At 52.5% G+C, this 16,241-nt stretch overlaps 1 protein-coding gene across 2 annotated transcripts in view; it reads left to right on the forward strand.

Annotated features, from left to right (window-relative positions):
- Positions 1-5,273: 5,273 nt before the first annotated feature.
- Positions 5,274-16,241, forward strand: part of PTGS1 (prostaglandin-endoperoxide synthase 1) — a 35,754-nt gene continuing 24,786 nt past the window's right edge. The window contains exons 1-2 of one of the 2 annotated variants that reach the window (XM_038374560.2): positions 5,274-5,627; positions 5,713-5,781. In XM_038374560.2, coding sequence (XP_038230488.1) covers positions 5,621-5,627; positions 5,713-5,781 — 76 coding nt within the window. In that variant the 5' untranslated portion in view covers positions 5,274-5,620. The remainder of the gene's footprint in view (positions 5,628-5,712; positions 5,782-16,241) is intronic. The other variant, XM_038374562.2, reaches the window with a different exon arrangement.

Here is a 16,241-nt window from a genome sequence, read left to right on the forward strand (position 1 = left end):
AACAGCCCCGAGCCTGAGCCCCGCGTGCCTGAGTCAACTGGCACAGGCCAGCCAGGGTTTTTTTTCTTTGCTGTGTAGACAGACCGTAAATGTCTAGGAAATACGACCTGCAAGGGAAGATTGAAAAAATTTAGTTTATTTAGTCTGGAGAAGAGAAGACTGAGGGGGGACATAGCTGTCTTCAAGTATATAAAAGGTGGTTATAAAAAGAAGGGTGATAAATGACCTCCTTATCCACCGAGGACAGGACAAGAAGTGATGGGTTTAAATTGCAGCAAGGGCGGTTTAGGCTGGACATTGGGAAAAACTTCCTAACTGTCAGGGTGGTTAAGCACTGGAATAAATTGCCTAGGGAGCTTGCGGAATCTCCATCAATGGAGATTTTTAAGAGCAGGTTAGACAAACACCTGTCAGAGATGGTCTAGATAACACTTAGTTCTGCGTCAGGGCAGGGGACTGGACAAGATGACCTCGCGAGGCCCTTCCAGTGCTACATTTCTACGATTCTATGAAACCAAAAGAAGGACAGACACACTAAAACCAAGAGACTAAAACTGAAAGCCCTGACACAGCAGTCCACCAACCACAATTCAATTTTAATTTTTCCTAGAAAGACTGAAACTGCAGCCTGAAAATAGGAACAACCATGTTTTATTTTGTTGGACATGCAATCATAGTTGCCCATGTACAAGTGATCAGATTTATTCCCCCTGCTCACTTGAAATAAGTTGCTAAGTAAACCCACAGTGGTAGCCTTGGCTCGTCTTGTTCATTAAAACCCCTGATCCTGCAACTGGATTAGTGCAGGCACAATGGTCTAATTGGAGGATCCCGACCTAAATTCATGCACATCTTAATATTGGCCCTCTTGTTTTACACTTCGAAGTGAGCTGTAGCTCATGAAAGCTTATGCTCAAATAAATTTGTTAGTCTCTAAGGTGCCACAAGTACTCCTTTTCTTTTTGCGAATACAGACTAACACGGCTGCTACTCTGAAACCTGTGACCAAAAAGGCAGCGAAAAGCAATGCCCTAAACGGCCTGACGCTGGTACAAGTTTGCCAGGTCTTGGAGTTGCTGATAAGAATGTGTTTTCCTGCCTGTGTGCCTCCAGCTGGAATGCAGTTAATTTTGATGCACTAGCTACACTGAAGCCAGCTCCCTCTTCTAGGCTCTGCAGTTACACTGGAAGGAAAAGTGGTGAAAAGAGAGTCCTGTCCCTTATGTCAGCAACTCTGATGATCCCAGCTGGGGAGCAGGTCTGTTGACCTAGATTTGACTGAGCTTGGTGCACACACTCCTCTTCCCAGACATTAACGGCCATTCTTCCTGGAGCCCTCTTCACCCTCCATCTCCCTGCAACACGGCAGAGTGTTGCTAAGCTACCTTCCTGGGCTTTGCTTTCGTCCCAGCCCCAGTGTCTGTCATCCTCATTCTCCATCCGCTGCCGTCACGCTCCCTCCCAGTTGCCTCGCATTGATTAGAGCTGGAAAGTTGAAATTTTTTCCACCAAATGCATCCAATGAAATGAGCTGTAGCTCACGAAAGCTTATGCTCTAATAAATTTGTTAGTCTCTAAGGTGCCACAAGTCCTCCTTTTCTTTTTGCGAATACAGACGAACACGGCTGCTACTCTGAAACCTTGCTTTAACTCGTAAGTGAAATAACTCACTTATCTAGGCTAAAGATCACAAACATAGATATGGCAATTTGCTTTAGCTTATCACACAGATAATACTGTAGATTCTTTGCATTACTGCCAAAAATATTCTAGTATAAATCTACAAATCTATTATAATAAAACAAATAATCAACCCCATAAGAAAGGATACAAGCAAGGAAGCAGGCTAGCTCTCTGGGCTACAAATTCCTTATACTATAAAGGGAGTCCCTTTAAAGTGCCCTGCACAACTATGGCAGCAAATTCAAACTCATTCTAACTAACGATGGGCCTGGGAGAAATCCCTGAGTGGAGCTCTGCCCTCCCCACAACCCCTGACCCATTTACAATATTGCTAACCTCAAGCTTCTCCAATTCTGAGCCAGCACATTCAAACTCATTCTAACTAATGATTGGCCCCTGAGTGGAGCTCTGCTCTCCCACATCCCCTGACCCATTTACGGTATTGCTAACCTCAAGCTTCTCAAATTCATGAGTCAGCCTCCAAAATGCAAAAACGCGTGAGATTGGCTCTCAAATCATGCAATATTTTTTAAAAAATAGATTGTTTGCATGTTGTAATACATTTCACTTGCCTTCTAGCTTTTGCACCCTTGAGGTGCACTCAAGTCATATTTTTGAGTTTTTCTCTGCAATCATGAAGGCTAGAAGCTAACTGATCTTTTAAACGAAAGCTGGGAGTCTCATGAAATCACCTGACTCCAGGAACTGGAGCTTGAAGAAAAACACCAATTATCAAAAGACTCATCCACTCATGAGAGCTGGCAGCACTATGGTGGGCCCATGCTGGAGCACAACATCGGCAATAGCTCCAACCCTGAGTGTTTCAAGTGTGTGAGTCCCCAAAACCCATAATTAAATAATAACGTTGGGATTCTGCCATGGCCGTCTCCTCTTGGAGCCCTTAGGGTCACATTCACTACACCTGTTCGAGCTTTACCCTGCAACCCGGAGGGCTAGAAATGGACTTTTTTAAAAAAAATGGAAGCTGAGATTCTCCCACAATCTCTTGATGCGAGAACCAGGGTCCGTAAATGAAAGAAGTCATATAACATGAGACTCACTATAAAATCACAACAGTTGGCAATGCTGGGCCAGTGAGTGACCCCAGTGAAAGTGCTGCTATCACCATGCCGACAAAGCAGAGACAGGTGACTTCTTGGCCGCCAGCCCCAGGAGGAATAAGCCCTTGAGAGGCTCCTGTTATACAAAGCAAAGGAAATTCTCTGCCTGGATCCAGCCCCTTGCAGAGCTTCCTGCCAGGGTGAGAAGAATAGGCAACGGCTTGATAAAGCCCAGCGGAGGGAGGGTGCAGCACGAGATAGTCTTAACAGTGCACGTCTGTAGAGCCCCAACAGGAACCATCTGGGCAAAGCCCGCAGCAAAACTCAGACGGCAGCTCAAAGGTCAGGCTCCAGCCCAGCAGGAGTGGCTCCAGCCCAGCCTACGGTGCGGGCAGCTCTCACCCTAGGCCAGCCCTGCCTGTAGCTTGCAAGGCCCATCTTGCCAGTTTTAAAGCCTTGGCTTCACAACAGAGCAATAAGCAGGTCTGGTGAATGCAACCAGCCACTGAGGGCTGCTCCTCTCAGAGCCTGGCCTGGAGGCATCAGGAGCCAGTAGGCCACAGATTACAAGCTGCTTAGGTAATAACATGACCCCTATCATTGCAGTTGCTGAGACCCTCGTAGTCTTTCTCATCACAACACCCCTGGGAGGCAGGGCAGGGCTATTATCCATTTGTACAGAGGAGTTGACACACACACAGAGGCTAAGTGACTTGCCCAAGGGCACACAGGAAGCCTGTGGCAGAGCAGGGAATTAAACTCAGTTCTCTCAATTCTCAGGCTAACACTCTAACCACTACACCATCCTTCCTCTCAACACTCTGGCCTCCTGCTGCTTTGGCTGGGCTGAGAGCCCCAGGAGCCTAGGAGAATAGTGCAGGGACTCCTGCATGTGGAGAGGAAAGCCCAGATGGCCTGTGTCCAGTGAGAAGCCCCCAGCCCAACATTTTATGGTTTTACTGCTAAACTCATCTCCTTTCCGGAGCCTTCAAGTGACCCAGGATGCCCCCACCCCTCACCTTGAGGGCCCCTTCCCTCATGAGTCAGTCCCAGGGGCCTGGGCAGGGTTAGCGAAGAGCCTCCATGACGACAATTCAAAGGGAGGCCTGTTGGGACCAAGGCCTCCTTGGATGAGGCCCAGGATTTCAGGCTGATCTTCACCACTTATTACCAGAGCTATTAGTGTGTCATTTCCTAGCTCCTCCAGGGCCCTTGCATGGACTAAACCATCACCACAGGACTGCACCCTGATGTGCTGCACTAGTGAGCCCTGCTCTGCAAAGACCCCTTGAAATCCAGGGCATAGCACTGTAAGTAAAGTGTGTAAGAGAGAGAAGAGAGAGAGAGACACACTGCTCTCTACTGGGCAGAATCAGAACTGCCTAATTATGTGTCATAGGCCCTATACAGCTAATGAACAGTCCGGCGGAGCAGGAGTATCTGAGTTCTAGGCCTGCCATCACTGAGAAGTTCTGCACAGCCACAGCACGCAGCATAGTGACAACAGTGACGTACCCAAGGTGGCTGCAGATATGCTGCAATATTTTATTCCTAGCTGTGTAACTTACAAGGTGGCCCGAAAGATTTCCCTCAACCATAGCCGTGAGATTCATGGTGTGGGAAATGTCAGTCCTGCGAGAATGTTGTGGAGAAGGTTATAAGCATCCAAGAAACAAGGTCTTAGAAGGGAATCCCACCCTGGCCCACTGACGCCGTGGCCAGGACACCCAGAGAGCGGTATGGGAGTGAGTGCAGATAATGCTCAGTAGCATTATAACAGTTTCGCCACCCATCAGCCTACCCCACTCAGCAGCTGCAATGAGCAATGCACTTCCCCCAAATCCCAGCACCGTTCAGTACACTGCAGAGCCACTGATGCCTTCTTAAAGCATTTGACATTGCCCGAGGTTGGAAGAAAGGAGGCCAGAACAGAGGGGCAGATTGGTCTGTTTCAGTGTGCTGACAATGTCCTTTGTTCCCCGTAAAATCCCCTGGCAGCCTGATTCAATTTAAACCTCTACGTTTATAGAACTTTCAGCTCACATAAGAAACTCTGACAAAGCTCGTGCCAGGGGCTGGCCCTCCGGCCTCCCTTGCTAGGAGGTGCCTGTGTCTGTGGAAAATACAGGGAATCAGGGACTTGCATGCCAAGACTTGGAAGCAGTTTTAGGAGAGCGAGTGAGACCCTTCTGCACAGCACAAGTGCACTCTTGATCCTGAACTTCTTGCAAACAGGTGGAGGCAGCCAGGCTCCTAGGTTTGAAACATATCATGGGCTCCAAACAATGGAGCTGGAGGAAACATACACAGTGGTGTCCTAAGGGCCACAGAGACTGGGCTGGAGAGGGGCAGGTTAAACCTAATGAGTGGGGCAAGCTGGGAAGGTCAGGGTGGACAGGATGCCTTAGGAAAGCAGCAGAGGAGAGAGGGGGAGGGAAGGAAAGGGGGATGGCGTAGCTGGAGAGAGAGGACGGAAGATGCCTAGTCTGCACTAGAAAACACTTGCTGGTGTAGCCAGCTTGGCAAACCCCTCTGTGTAGCTGCAGCTTAGCAAGCAATGACTTCTGCTAATATAACTTATATGGGGGCCCTCGCTGCAGCAAGCTGGTGTAACTGCACCTACACTAGGGCTTTTGCTGGCATAGCAATAGCCCCAACAATGCCAGCCCCGAGCAATGAAGGGTCCAGCAGGCGTCTGGCCCTGGCTATGAAGAAAACCCTCCTAGCAGTGAGCTGGGGCAGGGGGGAGGAGCAAGAGGGGAAGAAGAAGTGGGAGTGGGGAGAGGAGGAGGCAGGACATCGCTGCTGAGCAAGGAGAGAAGCCAGAGGCAGCCAGGGAAGGGCTGTTGGAACTTGCCAGGAGCGACTCTCTCACTATGACCCGTAAGTAGGGGTGCTCTGGCCTGGCTCCCCCACTCCTCTCCCTTCCAGGCATTCTCTACCCAGGCTTCTCCTCTCTGCATTTCAGAGCTGCGTCTCTCCTTCGCACTGGTGATACTGCTGAGTGTGTGTGTCAGCCGGGCAAGTCCCCGCACAGGTACTGTACCCTGCTTAGCACAGAAATCAGCTCTGGCTGCGCTAGGACCAGACCTTCCCTCCCTGCCCCGGGGACACCCCAGCTCTGCTGGAGCCCAGCACCTCAGGGCTCCCCAGGCGCGAAAGAAGGATGCTCACTCTGCAGGTGTCAGTGTTTTCTGAGGAGCATCTGGCAGTGCAAAGGGCTGCACTTGGACGGGCTCCTGGCTTTGTTGCTGGGGAGGGGATTAGTATGAAGTGGGGGCCCTAATAAACAGCACTGCAGTATTCTACCGTCATGTTCCCAGACCTGGCGGGGCCCTACTGCACGCTACAGAGGGCATCGGAGTGGAGCATGGACACTGGAGGGGCGGGTAGGACATGGGCTTGGGGCATGGACACCGGAGGGGCGGCATGGACACAGGAGGGGCGGGTAGAACACGGGTGTGGGGCACGGACACCGGAGGGGTGGGAAGGACACGGGCGTGGAGCACGGACACCGGCGGGACTGTGTGTGGGTGGAGGGGTGGGGGGTAGCAGAAGCCAGAACATCGCTCCAGGTTTGTGTGTGTTCCTGCTTGTCATTTTTGGCAGCATTTTTCTATTAATCGACCCACAAACGTGGGTTTCAGGGCCTCATTGGTCAGCCATGGCCCTGGGGGAAATCTCTACTTTGCCCTAAGTGAAGGGAGCCAGAAGAAATAGCTCCCTAGGGGCTCATGTGGTAAGCAACTGTCCACGCTAGGGCAGTTCAGGGCTGCAAACAGAGCCCAGGTGCTAGAATCATGGAGGGAGGAGGTGGCAGTGACCAGATCCATCCTGCATTCCCTTTGCCCTGGCATGACCCAGTGATGATGTTTTCCCTTCAGTATGTTCCTGAGTGCTTTGTCCAGGCTGGTTTGCAATCCCTGCAGTGACGGGCTCCCTCTGCTCCAGGACAGACGAGTCCAGGGGATAGCGTCTCCCCCATGTTTCCACTGAAAGTGGCACAGCTGTGCTCCTTGTCCCAAGGAGAGAGTTATGTCTCCAGCCCAGTCTCATATTCCCTTCTAAACGCCCCTTGGAGCCTGTGTGGCTCTGGCTGGATTAGGGCTCCCTTCTTGGCAGATCTTGGCAGCATTTCCCAACAGGTCCTGGAGTCAGCAAGGCGAATTCAATAGGAAAAATAAGGACCAGGAACCAGCAGCTGGAGGGAAAGGCAGGGCCTTCCAGAGAAGAGGGAAGGAAAGCACACAAAGCGGAGGTGTGTATCTGCCAAGCAGGCTCCGTGGGGCTGTCAGGGCAGCAGCGTCTGTCTGTACCGTAGCTACACAGAGGCTGCAACTCATGGGCATAAATTAGACCAAATTGTAGCCAGTGCCATCCTCAGCCTGAAGAGCCTACGTATTGCCGCGTGCCACGCACCAGTCAGGGACCGGGGAAGATGAGGGGGCTTGTACTGCCGGAAGGGGCCTTAACTGGACAGCAACATGTGTCCTAGCTCCCCCTCCACAGGCTTTTCTCCCAGTCTGCTCCCACCAGACCTGGCCGCTGTGCACGGTGCTTCCAGACCCGAGGCTGCCTTGCACCTCTCTGGCAAATAGCTAGGGCTTACCTTGCAGCTGTCCCAGCCAGATGCAAATATGGCTGTCCATTCACCCTTCCTTCACATGACGGGCAATATCCAGCCTTCATCCCAGCTCCGAGTCCGGCAGGGAGGCTGAGCTGTAACATCCTGCAGGGGACAGGAGTGGGGCATCATGCAGCTCAGTTCAGAGGGTAAGGAACCAAAACACACAAAAGAAAAATACCCACAAAGGGCTACAGGCCACAGTCCTCACTGAGCTCTGACCTGGTTTTTATTCAGGCCAAGCTGCCATTGAAATGAACAGAGTCCTGGCCTCGGTCCTGAGATCAGAGCTGTCAGTCTCGTGCTGACACCAGCGCACACTCACTCTCCTTCTTTAGAGTGAAGTGCTAGCCCCACTAGGCAAGGAAGCCAGCTTGTAACATGGGCTGCTGCCTGCTTCCGACCCCAGATAACATATGGGTTGCTGCCTCAGGCTGTTTCCTTACTAATGTCTCTGGGTTGTTTTGCTTTGTAACGGCTCATCTCAGACAGAGACAACCACTTCCCACCACATCGGCACCAGTTCCCACGCCCCCAGAATGCGGGGCTGACACTTCTGGAAGGCCAGAGGTGGCATGGGCAGCAGCAAGCACTGTTCAAGCCATTCCAGAATGGACCATGGAGCCCTGTTTTAATCAGCCGTCTCGGTCTGGAGCGAATCTCAGTTGAATTTCCTCTGGGTCCTCAGTGGGAACAATCAATTCAAGCATGTTTTTAAGGGGGTAATTTTCCATCCTTCCTCAAACAAAACCACCATTCCAGAATGCTTAGGCCATGGAATGTTCTGATTTTCTGCTGGAAAACAATGGCCTTTACCAAACCCAGAGGTTTACATTTAAAAGGGTACGAGGGGAAAAAACCCCCAGAGAACCTAAGTTCTTTAGATTATTTTCCTTTTCTACAATGACCTATGGGCTCAGGTTTGTTTTATACAAACAAACCCTGTCATATTCTCCAGCCAGGGGCCCTAACCTGACCTGCCAGATCTATCCACCTGTCAACTATGGGGGAGTTCAGCTCCAAGTTTGTATCTGCTGAACTCTGTGGCTCAGGTTCATTTCTCTGTCAAAGGGCTTTGTACCATAGTATCTGAGTGCCTCCAAGGTGAAAGAGACTACATGGAGGTCCTGATGCTTCTCCCTTCTTGTGTTGTTATAACAGGGATAGCCAAAGCTCAAGAGAGGAGGTGGTCTGGGAAGTCCTGCCCATCTACCATCACCCTAGTGTCTATGGTCTATGCTACAGGGTTCTGCTGGCATAGCTGTGTGGCTCAGGCGGGTGAAGAGGTGTGATCCATGACCGCCATGGCTCGGCCAGCAGAATTCCCTAGTGCAGACACAGTTACACCGGTAAAGCTACACTCTCACAGAGAGTGTGTTTCGCGTGTGAGAGGTGGTTTTACTATAGCGGTATAGAACACAGTTTTGCTGGTATAGTTGTGTCCATACTAGGTGTGCTTTGCTGGTACGGTATCCCGGGATGCCTGTGCCAGCAAAGCGTTCCTAATGTAGATATGACCCAGCCGCCCATCTGAAACAGGCAAACCTTCTGTGTCAGGGACTCTCCCCATCCCCAGGATAGGCTCACTCACTCTTGTAGTATTTTGACATTGCTGTCTTCTGTCCCAGCCAGAAAAAGGAAGAGCGTGGGTGTGTGTATGGGTGTGTTTGTCCGGGGGGGGGAGAATGGGACAAACCGTGAAGTAAACTGGCCAGAGCCTGCTGCACTGTGGGATTCAGCTGAAGAGAAGGTTTGGGGTGGGAGCATGTTGTAGCAAACTGGGTTTGCCCAAAACTGAAGAAGAATTTGCTTCCTGATCCCCATGGCAGGGTTGATTTCCTTTCCAGCCATCACTGAGCACTCACCTGAGCTCTTAGCTTAGGACCACATTCTGGTTCTGTCTGTGCCAGTCTGTGTGTGCTGGGGTGGGGGAAGCTAAGGGGGGGCCTGCTCTCTAGTGAAAGGTGTATTCCCCCCTTGTGACAAACAGTAGCCCCCAAAGTGGGAATGTCGTGGCACTGTGTGTGCTAGAAAGAGGAAAGGTGGCCGGGTACTGGCTCACTCAAAGAGATCCAGGTCTTGGGTTCACGTGGGCCTTCAGGACAGGAGTGCACGGGCCATGCAGATGGCACTTCCCTGGAGATGATCCCTGCCAGGCAGGGATGTGGCGTATCAGGGATGGAAGCTTACATTGCTGCTGCCCTGCTGTGACTGTTCAGGGATGGGCAAAGTGTGACAGGTTCTGTCTGTGATGGGATCCCCAGGGTGTAGCCTGGGGCTGCTGTGCCCCCCGTACTCTCTCCAGCCTGAGCTGTCTCTCATCATGCCCTGCTAGTGAACAGCAGCAAATCCCTCCAGGCGCTGTGATCACTCAGCACAACCGCATATGGAGCCCCACACCAATGTTCCCTCTAATTTTTGCCAGGCTGTGTGCACAAAAAATTTCTTCTGTGCAAATTGTTGTGCTTCTGTGCAAATGTTTGTGCGTGCGGTGTTTTGCCGTGTGCGCGGGGCTTAGGATCTGTGTGCACGCGCACAGCTTAGAGGGAACAGTGCCCCACACCCAGCTAGATTGCATGAATGCTCCCAGAGCCACTCACGAATCACACAGAGAAAGCCAGCAGCGAAATCCCCCCCAGTTCCCAGCACTGCACCTCAGGAATATAGCGTCTTGCACTGCTCAAGATGGGCTGTGCAGATTTATTAATTGGTTCACCACTTCATCAATGGGAGTGGACATACACCAGTCTTTGCAAAACCTGAGCAGAATTTGCCATACATTTCATACAAACTCACTGGTAAAGATAAACAGTAAAACAAATTTATTGAGTATAAAAAATAGATTTTAAGTGATAGGCAAAAAGTCAGATTTAGTTACCAAAAGAAATTAAATATAAGCACGCAATCTAAACTCTCAACCCTATTAGACTGGGCAACAACTAGTCTAAGTAGTTTTTCTCAGCCCACTGGATATCACAGTCCTTAATATACAGATTTCACCTTGAAATCTGGGCCATTCCCCTCAGTTGGAGCCTTCAGAGTGTCCTTGTTGCTGGCAGCGTAGGTGGGTGAACGAGAAAAGGCCAAGCATGTGGCCACTGTGTATGTTTTATACCCTCAGTCCATGTGCTTGGAGAACACAAGTCCAGACATGTCTGGGTGCACTGCTGAGTATCCAGGCAAGGTTGAGCAATTCCCCTGGTGTGGCCTCATGTAGGTGAGTCATTACATCATAGTTCCTTGCTCGATAATGGTTGTTGATGGGTTGATTGATACCCTGCCCGGGTGTTGGTTACTTTCCTTGCTCTTGCCTCTGGGGAGCTAATATCTGGCTGATTCCCCAATTTACAGTATGTTTTCGTGACAACCATACAACACAATTCTCATAACTTCATATGCATTAATGATATACATATCTGGATAGAGAAATGACTTTCAGCAGATCATAACCTTTCCCCTGATTCCTTACAAGCTTTATATGTAAGATCACAATCATATATAAATGAGGAATATGGGGGTTATAGGGTGCTCCCCCAAGGTACAGAATGTCACACTGTCTACACTGCATACTAAGCCTGGGCTCTGACTCGGGTCTGAGCCCAATCCTCCTTCCGTCCACACACAAATCAGAGTTAGCAAGCACTCAGGACCCTGGACTTAGGACCCTGCTGGGGGTGGAGGGGTGTCAGACCCCGAGTCTCACTCCGACTTGCATCCAAGCCCAGTCATTTTCCCTGTCAGTGTGGATCAGTGGTGAACTGGACCAGTTCCCATGAGGGACAACCAGTTCTAAAAGGGCTTCTAAATTTAACAACTGGCCAAAAGTGGTACCTTAGGTGCCAACTCCAGGGGTGCTCCGGGGCTGGAGCACCCACAGGGAAAATCTGGTAGGTGCAGAGCACTCATGGGCAGCTCCCCGCCCTGCACCCGGCCCCAGCTCACCTCCGCTCCGCCTCTGAACGCGCCACCCCGCTCTGCTTCTCCACCCCCCCCACCCCGCCCCCCCAGCTCCCTGTGAATCAGCTCTTCGGCAGGACGCCTGTGGGGGCTGAGAAGCAGACGGTGACTTTGTGCTCAGGCCCAGGGAGGCGGAGGTGAGCGAGGAGGGCCGCCCGCAGCAGGTAACCCCGGGGTGGAGTGGGGCGCAGGGGAACCGCTCCCTGCCCCAGCTCACCTCCGCTACCTTGGGCCTGAGAGCGAAGCCGCCGCCTGCTTCTCAGCCCCCCCCAGGCGTCCCGTGTGAACAGCTGATTCGCAGGGAGCTGGGGAGGGGCGGGGGGGCAGATAAGCAGAGCGGGGCGGTGCGTTTAGAGGCAGAGCGGAGGTGAGCTGGGGTTGGGCGCAGGGCAGGGAACTGCCGGTGGGTGCTCTGCACCCACCAAATTTTCCACGTGGGGGCTCCAGCCCTGGAGCACTCACAGAGTCGGTGCCAAAGGTGCCACTTTTGATGTGATCAGTATGGGGAGCGGCTGCTCCCCCTGCTCCCCCCTTAGCTACGCTCCCCTACCCCTAGGAGCCAGAGGAACCTGCCAGATGCTTCCTGGGAGCTGCCCCAGGTAAGCACCACCAGGACTCCCCACTTCGCCCCCCAGCAGGTCCCTCTGGCTCTTAGGGGTGGGGTGGGCATGCACTACGGTGGCCCACGAGCCCCTCTTGCCTGGTTCTGGGGGCAGTCAGGGGACAGGGGAGGGGGTGGATGGGGCAGGGGTCCCGGGGGGGGGGAGCAAGGAACACGGCGGGTTGGATGGGGCAAGAGTTCTGGGGGGTGGGGCTGGGCTACGACCCCCTCGTGGGGTGAGGAGAGAACTGGTTGTTAAGATTTTGGCAGCTTATCACTGGTGTGGATGCAGCTCAAGCTGCACATCTGAGTCAGAAGGGCTGCATAGTGCAGTGTGGACACGTTGGCACAGCTACGAGACCCGGGTCCAGCCATTATAAATCTGGATTTACACTGCAGTGTAGCCACACCCACTTTAAGTCTGCTTCCTTTCAGCCAAGAGAACAAAGAAAAGAAGGAAGGTAGCAAAACGGGCAATGGAGGGAAGGGGCCAATTCCCTGCCTCACCCCAGAGCTTTTGTCTTTGTGCTGCTCTCACGCAGTGTGTGAGGTTGAAAATGGGCCCTATGCTCTGAGATGGGTGAGAGGTGACTTTTACCATCTACACAAGGAGAGCAGAGCAAAGAGCCACGCAGCAGATTGCCAGGACACAGGCCCAAAGGCTGGGCTGGAGAAATCCAACAGGAATCAGCCCAGGCTACATCCGGCTACTGCTCTCTTGCGGAGAGGCAGGATGGCTTCTGCAGTAGGCCAGGGCACAGACAATGGGCAAGAGCTGTAGGTTTTTTCTCCAGAGACCAGTTCAAAGCTGGGTAAGTCACAGCTGACTGTTCATTCCCTCCTGGGCACCTGGCACTGGCCACTGTTGGCAGAGAGGATACTGGGCTGGATGGACCTTTTGTCTGACCCAGTAGGGCCGTTCTTATGTTCTAATCTCTCTCCAGGAGAGACCACGCTGGGCTGGACAGTGCCATAAGCTGTCACATTTCTGTCCTCCCTGGGAGCAGCTTCCGCAAATCTGCGAAGCAAGAAGACAAAGGGGGCCCATCCTTATAGCCAGCCCACTAGAGAGACTTCCTCAAAGCGCATGGGAAAGCTTGGCTGGGGCTTTTTACTTCATAAAAGTTGATAGAAGAAAGTTTTAAAATAGTTGAGATGCATTTGAGTAATTTCTTCTCCCCGCGTCACTGCCCCTGTCTGGAGCCAGGGGAGCTGGCAGAGGGACTCATGCCCGTGCCGCGAGACTGCAGAGGAAGGAGGAGGACGGCACGAGGAGGAGGATGGCATGCTAAGCAGCTTTCCACTTCCGGGCCACTGCACCAGCCCACCCCCCTCTTGTTTGGTGGCCTCTGTGGATCGGGGGAGGGTGACCTGGGGCCAGGGAAACAGTCTGTTTATTTCCCTCTGGACAGTTACCCACGTCACAAAACCACCAACTGGTCATCTCAACAGACAGGCCAGGGGCTGCAAGGGCACTGGCGAGAGACTTGCCATCTGCTTCCTGCAGTGGGTCCCTCCATTTCAGAGGGTGGGACACATTGAGGGGAGCCCAAGTGACCCTGCAATGTGCACACAGGCCGTTGGGCTACAGTGCTGCCTGCCAGCATCTCTCACAAGCACTAGTAAGGTCTGAGGAGGGGCCGGGAGGAGAGAGGTGGGCTGGAGTCTGAATTTGCAGTGGCAGCAGCTGGGTGTATGGTGCTGGGTAACTGGGACGTGGGCTGCATATGCTGGGAGACAGGAACCTCCTGCCTTCAACTTCCTGACAACCCCTCGCTGGGTACAGCAGAGAGGCAGGAGCTTTGCAGAACGGCTGGGTGTGTCACTCCGCCAGGAAAAGAGCGCCCAGGAGCACTTCTCTGGCAGGAGGGCGCTGCAGTGGGGACATTCAGGGAGGCAACAAGAGCACTCAGAGGTGGGGAGTGGAGCCTAAGGGATCTGGAGCCGACTAGGCAGGAAGTAGTGGGGCACGTTGTCCTCTGAGAGAGAGCAGGGTCTGTGAGGGAGTGCGCTGGCTCCAACTGTAGCAGGGTATCTGAAGGTCTGTGTGTGTCTGCCCTGAGCTTCGGTGGGAAAGCTCCCTCAGTGCTAGCCCTGGGTGCAAGCGCAAGGGTGGGTGCGGCCTAGGAGCCTCGAGGATGAGATGTGAATGGTGAACCGAACTAGGAGACATGCAGGGCGATGGCCTGGGGCAGAAGGAACAGGGGAAGGAGACAAATAGCAGGGAGAGAGGAGAAGCTGGGGCAGAGCCCAGGGGGCTGGGTAGATGAGTGAAGCCAGAGATGGGGGGTGGGGTGGGGGGGCTGGGAGATGAGACACTTGAAAAAGGACTTTGGTTTGTCTCCAAAGTGTGAAACTGAGCGGAAAAAGTGGGAAATTCCTCATCTCTGCCACTCCAGGGAAAAGCCAAACTCTCCTGGCAGACGCTTCTCAGAGACTGTGCAAGGAATAGCAAGAGCTGATCCGCAGTGTATTTGATACTGAGGGAAGCACTTGCCCAGTAAAGCCGAGGGATTGTTTACTCATCTGTAAATAATATTGGCACCGCGCGGCTGGTATGTGGGGAATGTCAGGTTCGTCAGCGTCAGGGAGGTGCATCTGCGCAGCTCTGCAGGCAGGATCTCCTCCCTATGGGTCAGTGGGATTTGTTCATTTGTGATGCATGGGAACAATGAGGCAGAAACTGCAGCTAGTCTTCAGAGGAGGAGAAAGGGTCATTGGCCAGATAAGAAGCCAACTCTCCCAAAACATGGGAACCTGCATGCACCCAAAATGCGTATCATGCCCTCTGCTGAGCTGTGCTGGCTGGCCAATGCAATTGACTTGTAGTTTACTCTGTCCCAGCAGTTTATTCACATGCCTCAGGATTAGAGAGGGGGAGAATCATTCAGCAACAGTGATGTGTCCGAGCCATTTTTCTTGCCAAGAATTTCATTCCTGTCCAATTTCCTCACCTTCCTCTGTAATGCTCAGGGGCTCTGAAGCCCAGAGCTACATGTCGGTCCCAGCTCCACTGTTCTGGCCTGCAGCTCTCACTTAGGCAGCTGGAAATAAGAGGATCTTGTTACAGCTCTGTTGAGATCAGGACGACGATATGTGCATGTTTCTGGGCATTACGCATCATCGTTTCCTTTTCTTCACCATTAAATAATTCGTTCCCCTACTTATTGTGCTGTTCTGGCTGCCCTCTCCGAGCTTTCTTTGAAGGAAAGCACCATGCAGGCAGGGGAGTGGTACCATGTCATGTCTGCTCTGCAGGAGGTAGGCAGGCACAGTAAATCGAATTCTTCCTCAGGGCCACATCTGAACGGCTGCTGGGTAGCACCTCCAACAGTGCAACACAACCTAACCCTACACCACAGTACTGTCAAGCACCAGGCACCAGGCCAAGTGCTGGTGCGGGATGTAAACTCAGGCCCTCCAGCAAAGAGGTGAGAGTGCTGCCAGCCCAGACAGACTCCAGGCGAGCTCTACCCAGCATAATAATGCTTAATGCAGAATATGAGTAACTGTGGCATTTGCTGCAGCCGGATATTATTGAAGCAAATACCTTCCCCCCAGGGTACACAAAACAGTCCGATAAATAACAGCAACTGCAGTTCCATGAGTGGGGATACACGTGGCAAGTTTCAATTCTCATCCTCAAGGTGATGTGAGGTGATCACTAAACGGGGTCAGGAAGAACCTGCCTGCTGTTACAGTACTGCTGGAATACACACATTGTCCGAGCTCATGGTCTCCTGCTCACCCGTCTGTAGCTCACAGAGTTCTCCTACTTGGCTCCTTTACTTCATTGCCCTGGGCAGCAACTGCTGTGTGATGTGCTTAGTGCAAGTGGACAGGGGCTGCCCTTTGGGCCTCTGCCTCTCCACAGACAGGTCCTCTGGCTGTGAACAGCTGCTGCTACAGTTAGGAGTGGACAGTCTGGACGGCCCCATGTCTGCCTGCCTTTTCGTGTCCTGGTCTTCATGGCTATGACCATGCCAAGCTGCTGGGCTCCTGGGCTGTCTATTTTTACAGCAACAGTAAAGAGTCCTGAGAAGAGGCTGCACATTCCTTTGTCATGTACAGTTTCTGCAGGACCTGCCTGTAAGACTAATATTTACAAAGGCTTCCCTCGTGGAGTGCAGCCCGCCAGAACACTATGTGCTGGTCTCTCTCTTAGGGGCGTGACTGCACTGCCATCCACGCACAGAACTCGGTGCTGGCCAGCAGCCATTTGTCCAGAGATATCTTCACGCTGGCTAGACGTGAGACGGGAGCGCAGGGGGTGGTAGTGGTGCTGTCCTGTTGCGTTTCTCCTAGTATCCATTGG

The sequence above is a fragment of the Dermochelys coriacea genome, chromosome 16 (assembly GCF_009764565.3).
Source record: "Dermochelys coriacea isolate rDerCor1 chromosome 16, rDerCor1.pri.v4, whole genome shotgun sequence".
Classification (NCBI taxonomy): Eukaryota; Metazoa; Chordata; order Testudines; family Dermochelyidae; genus Dermochelys; species Dermochelys coriacea.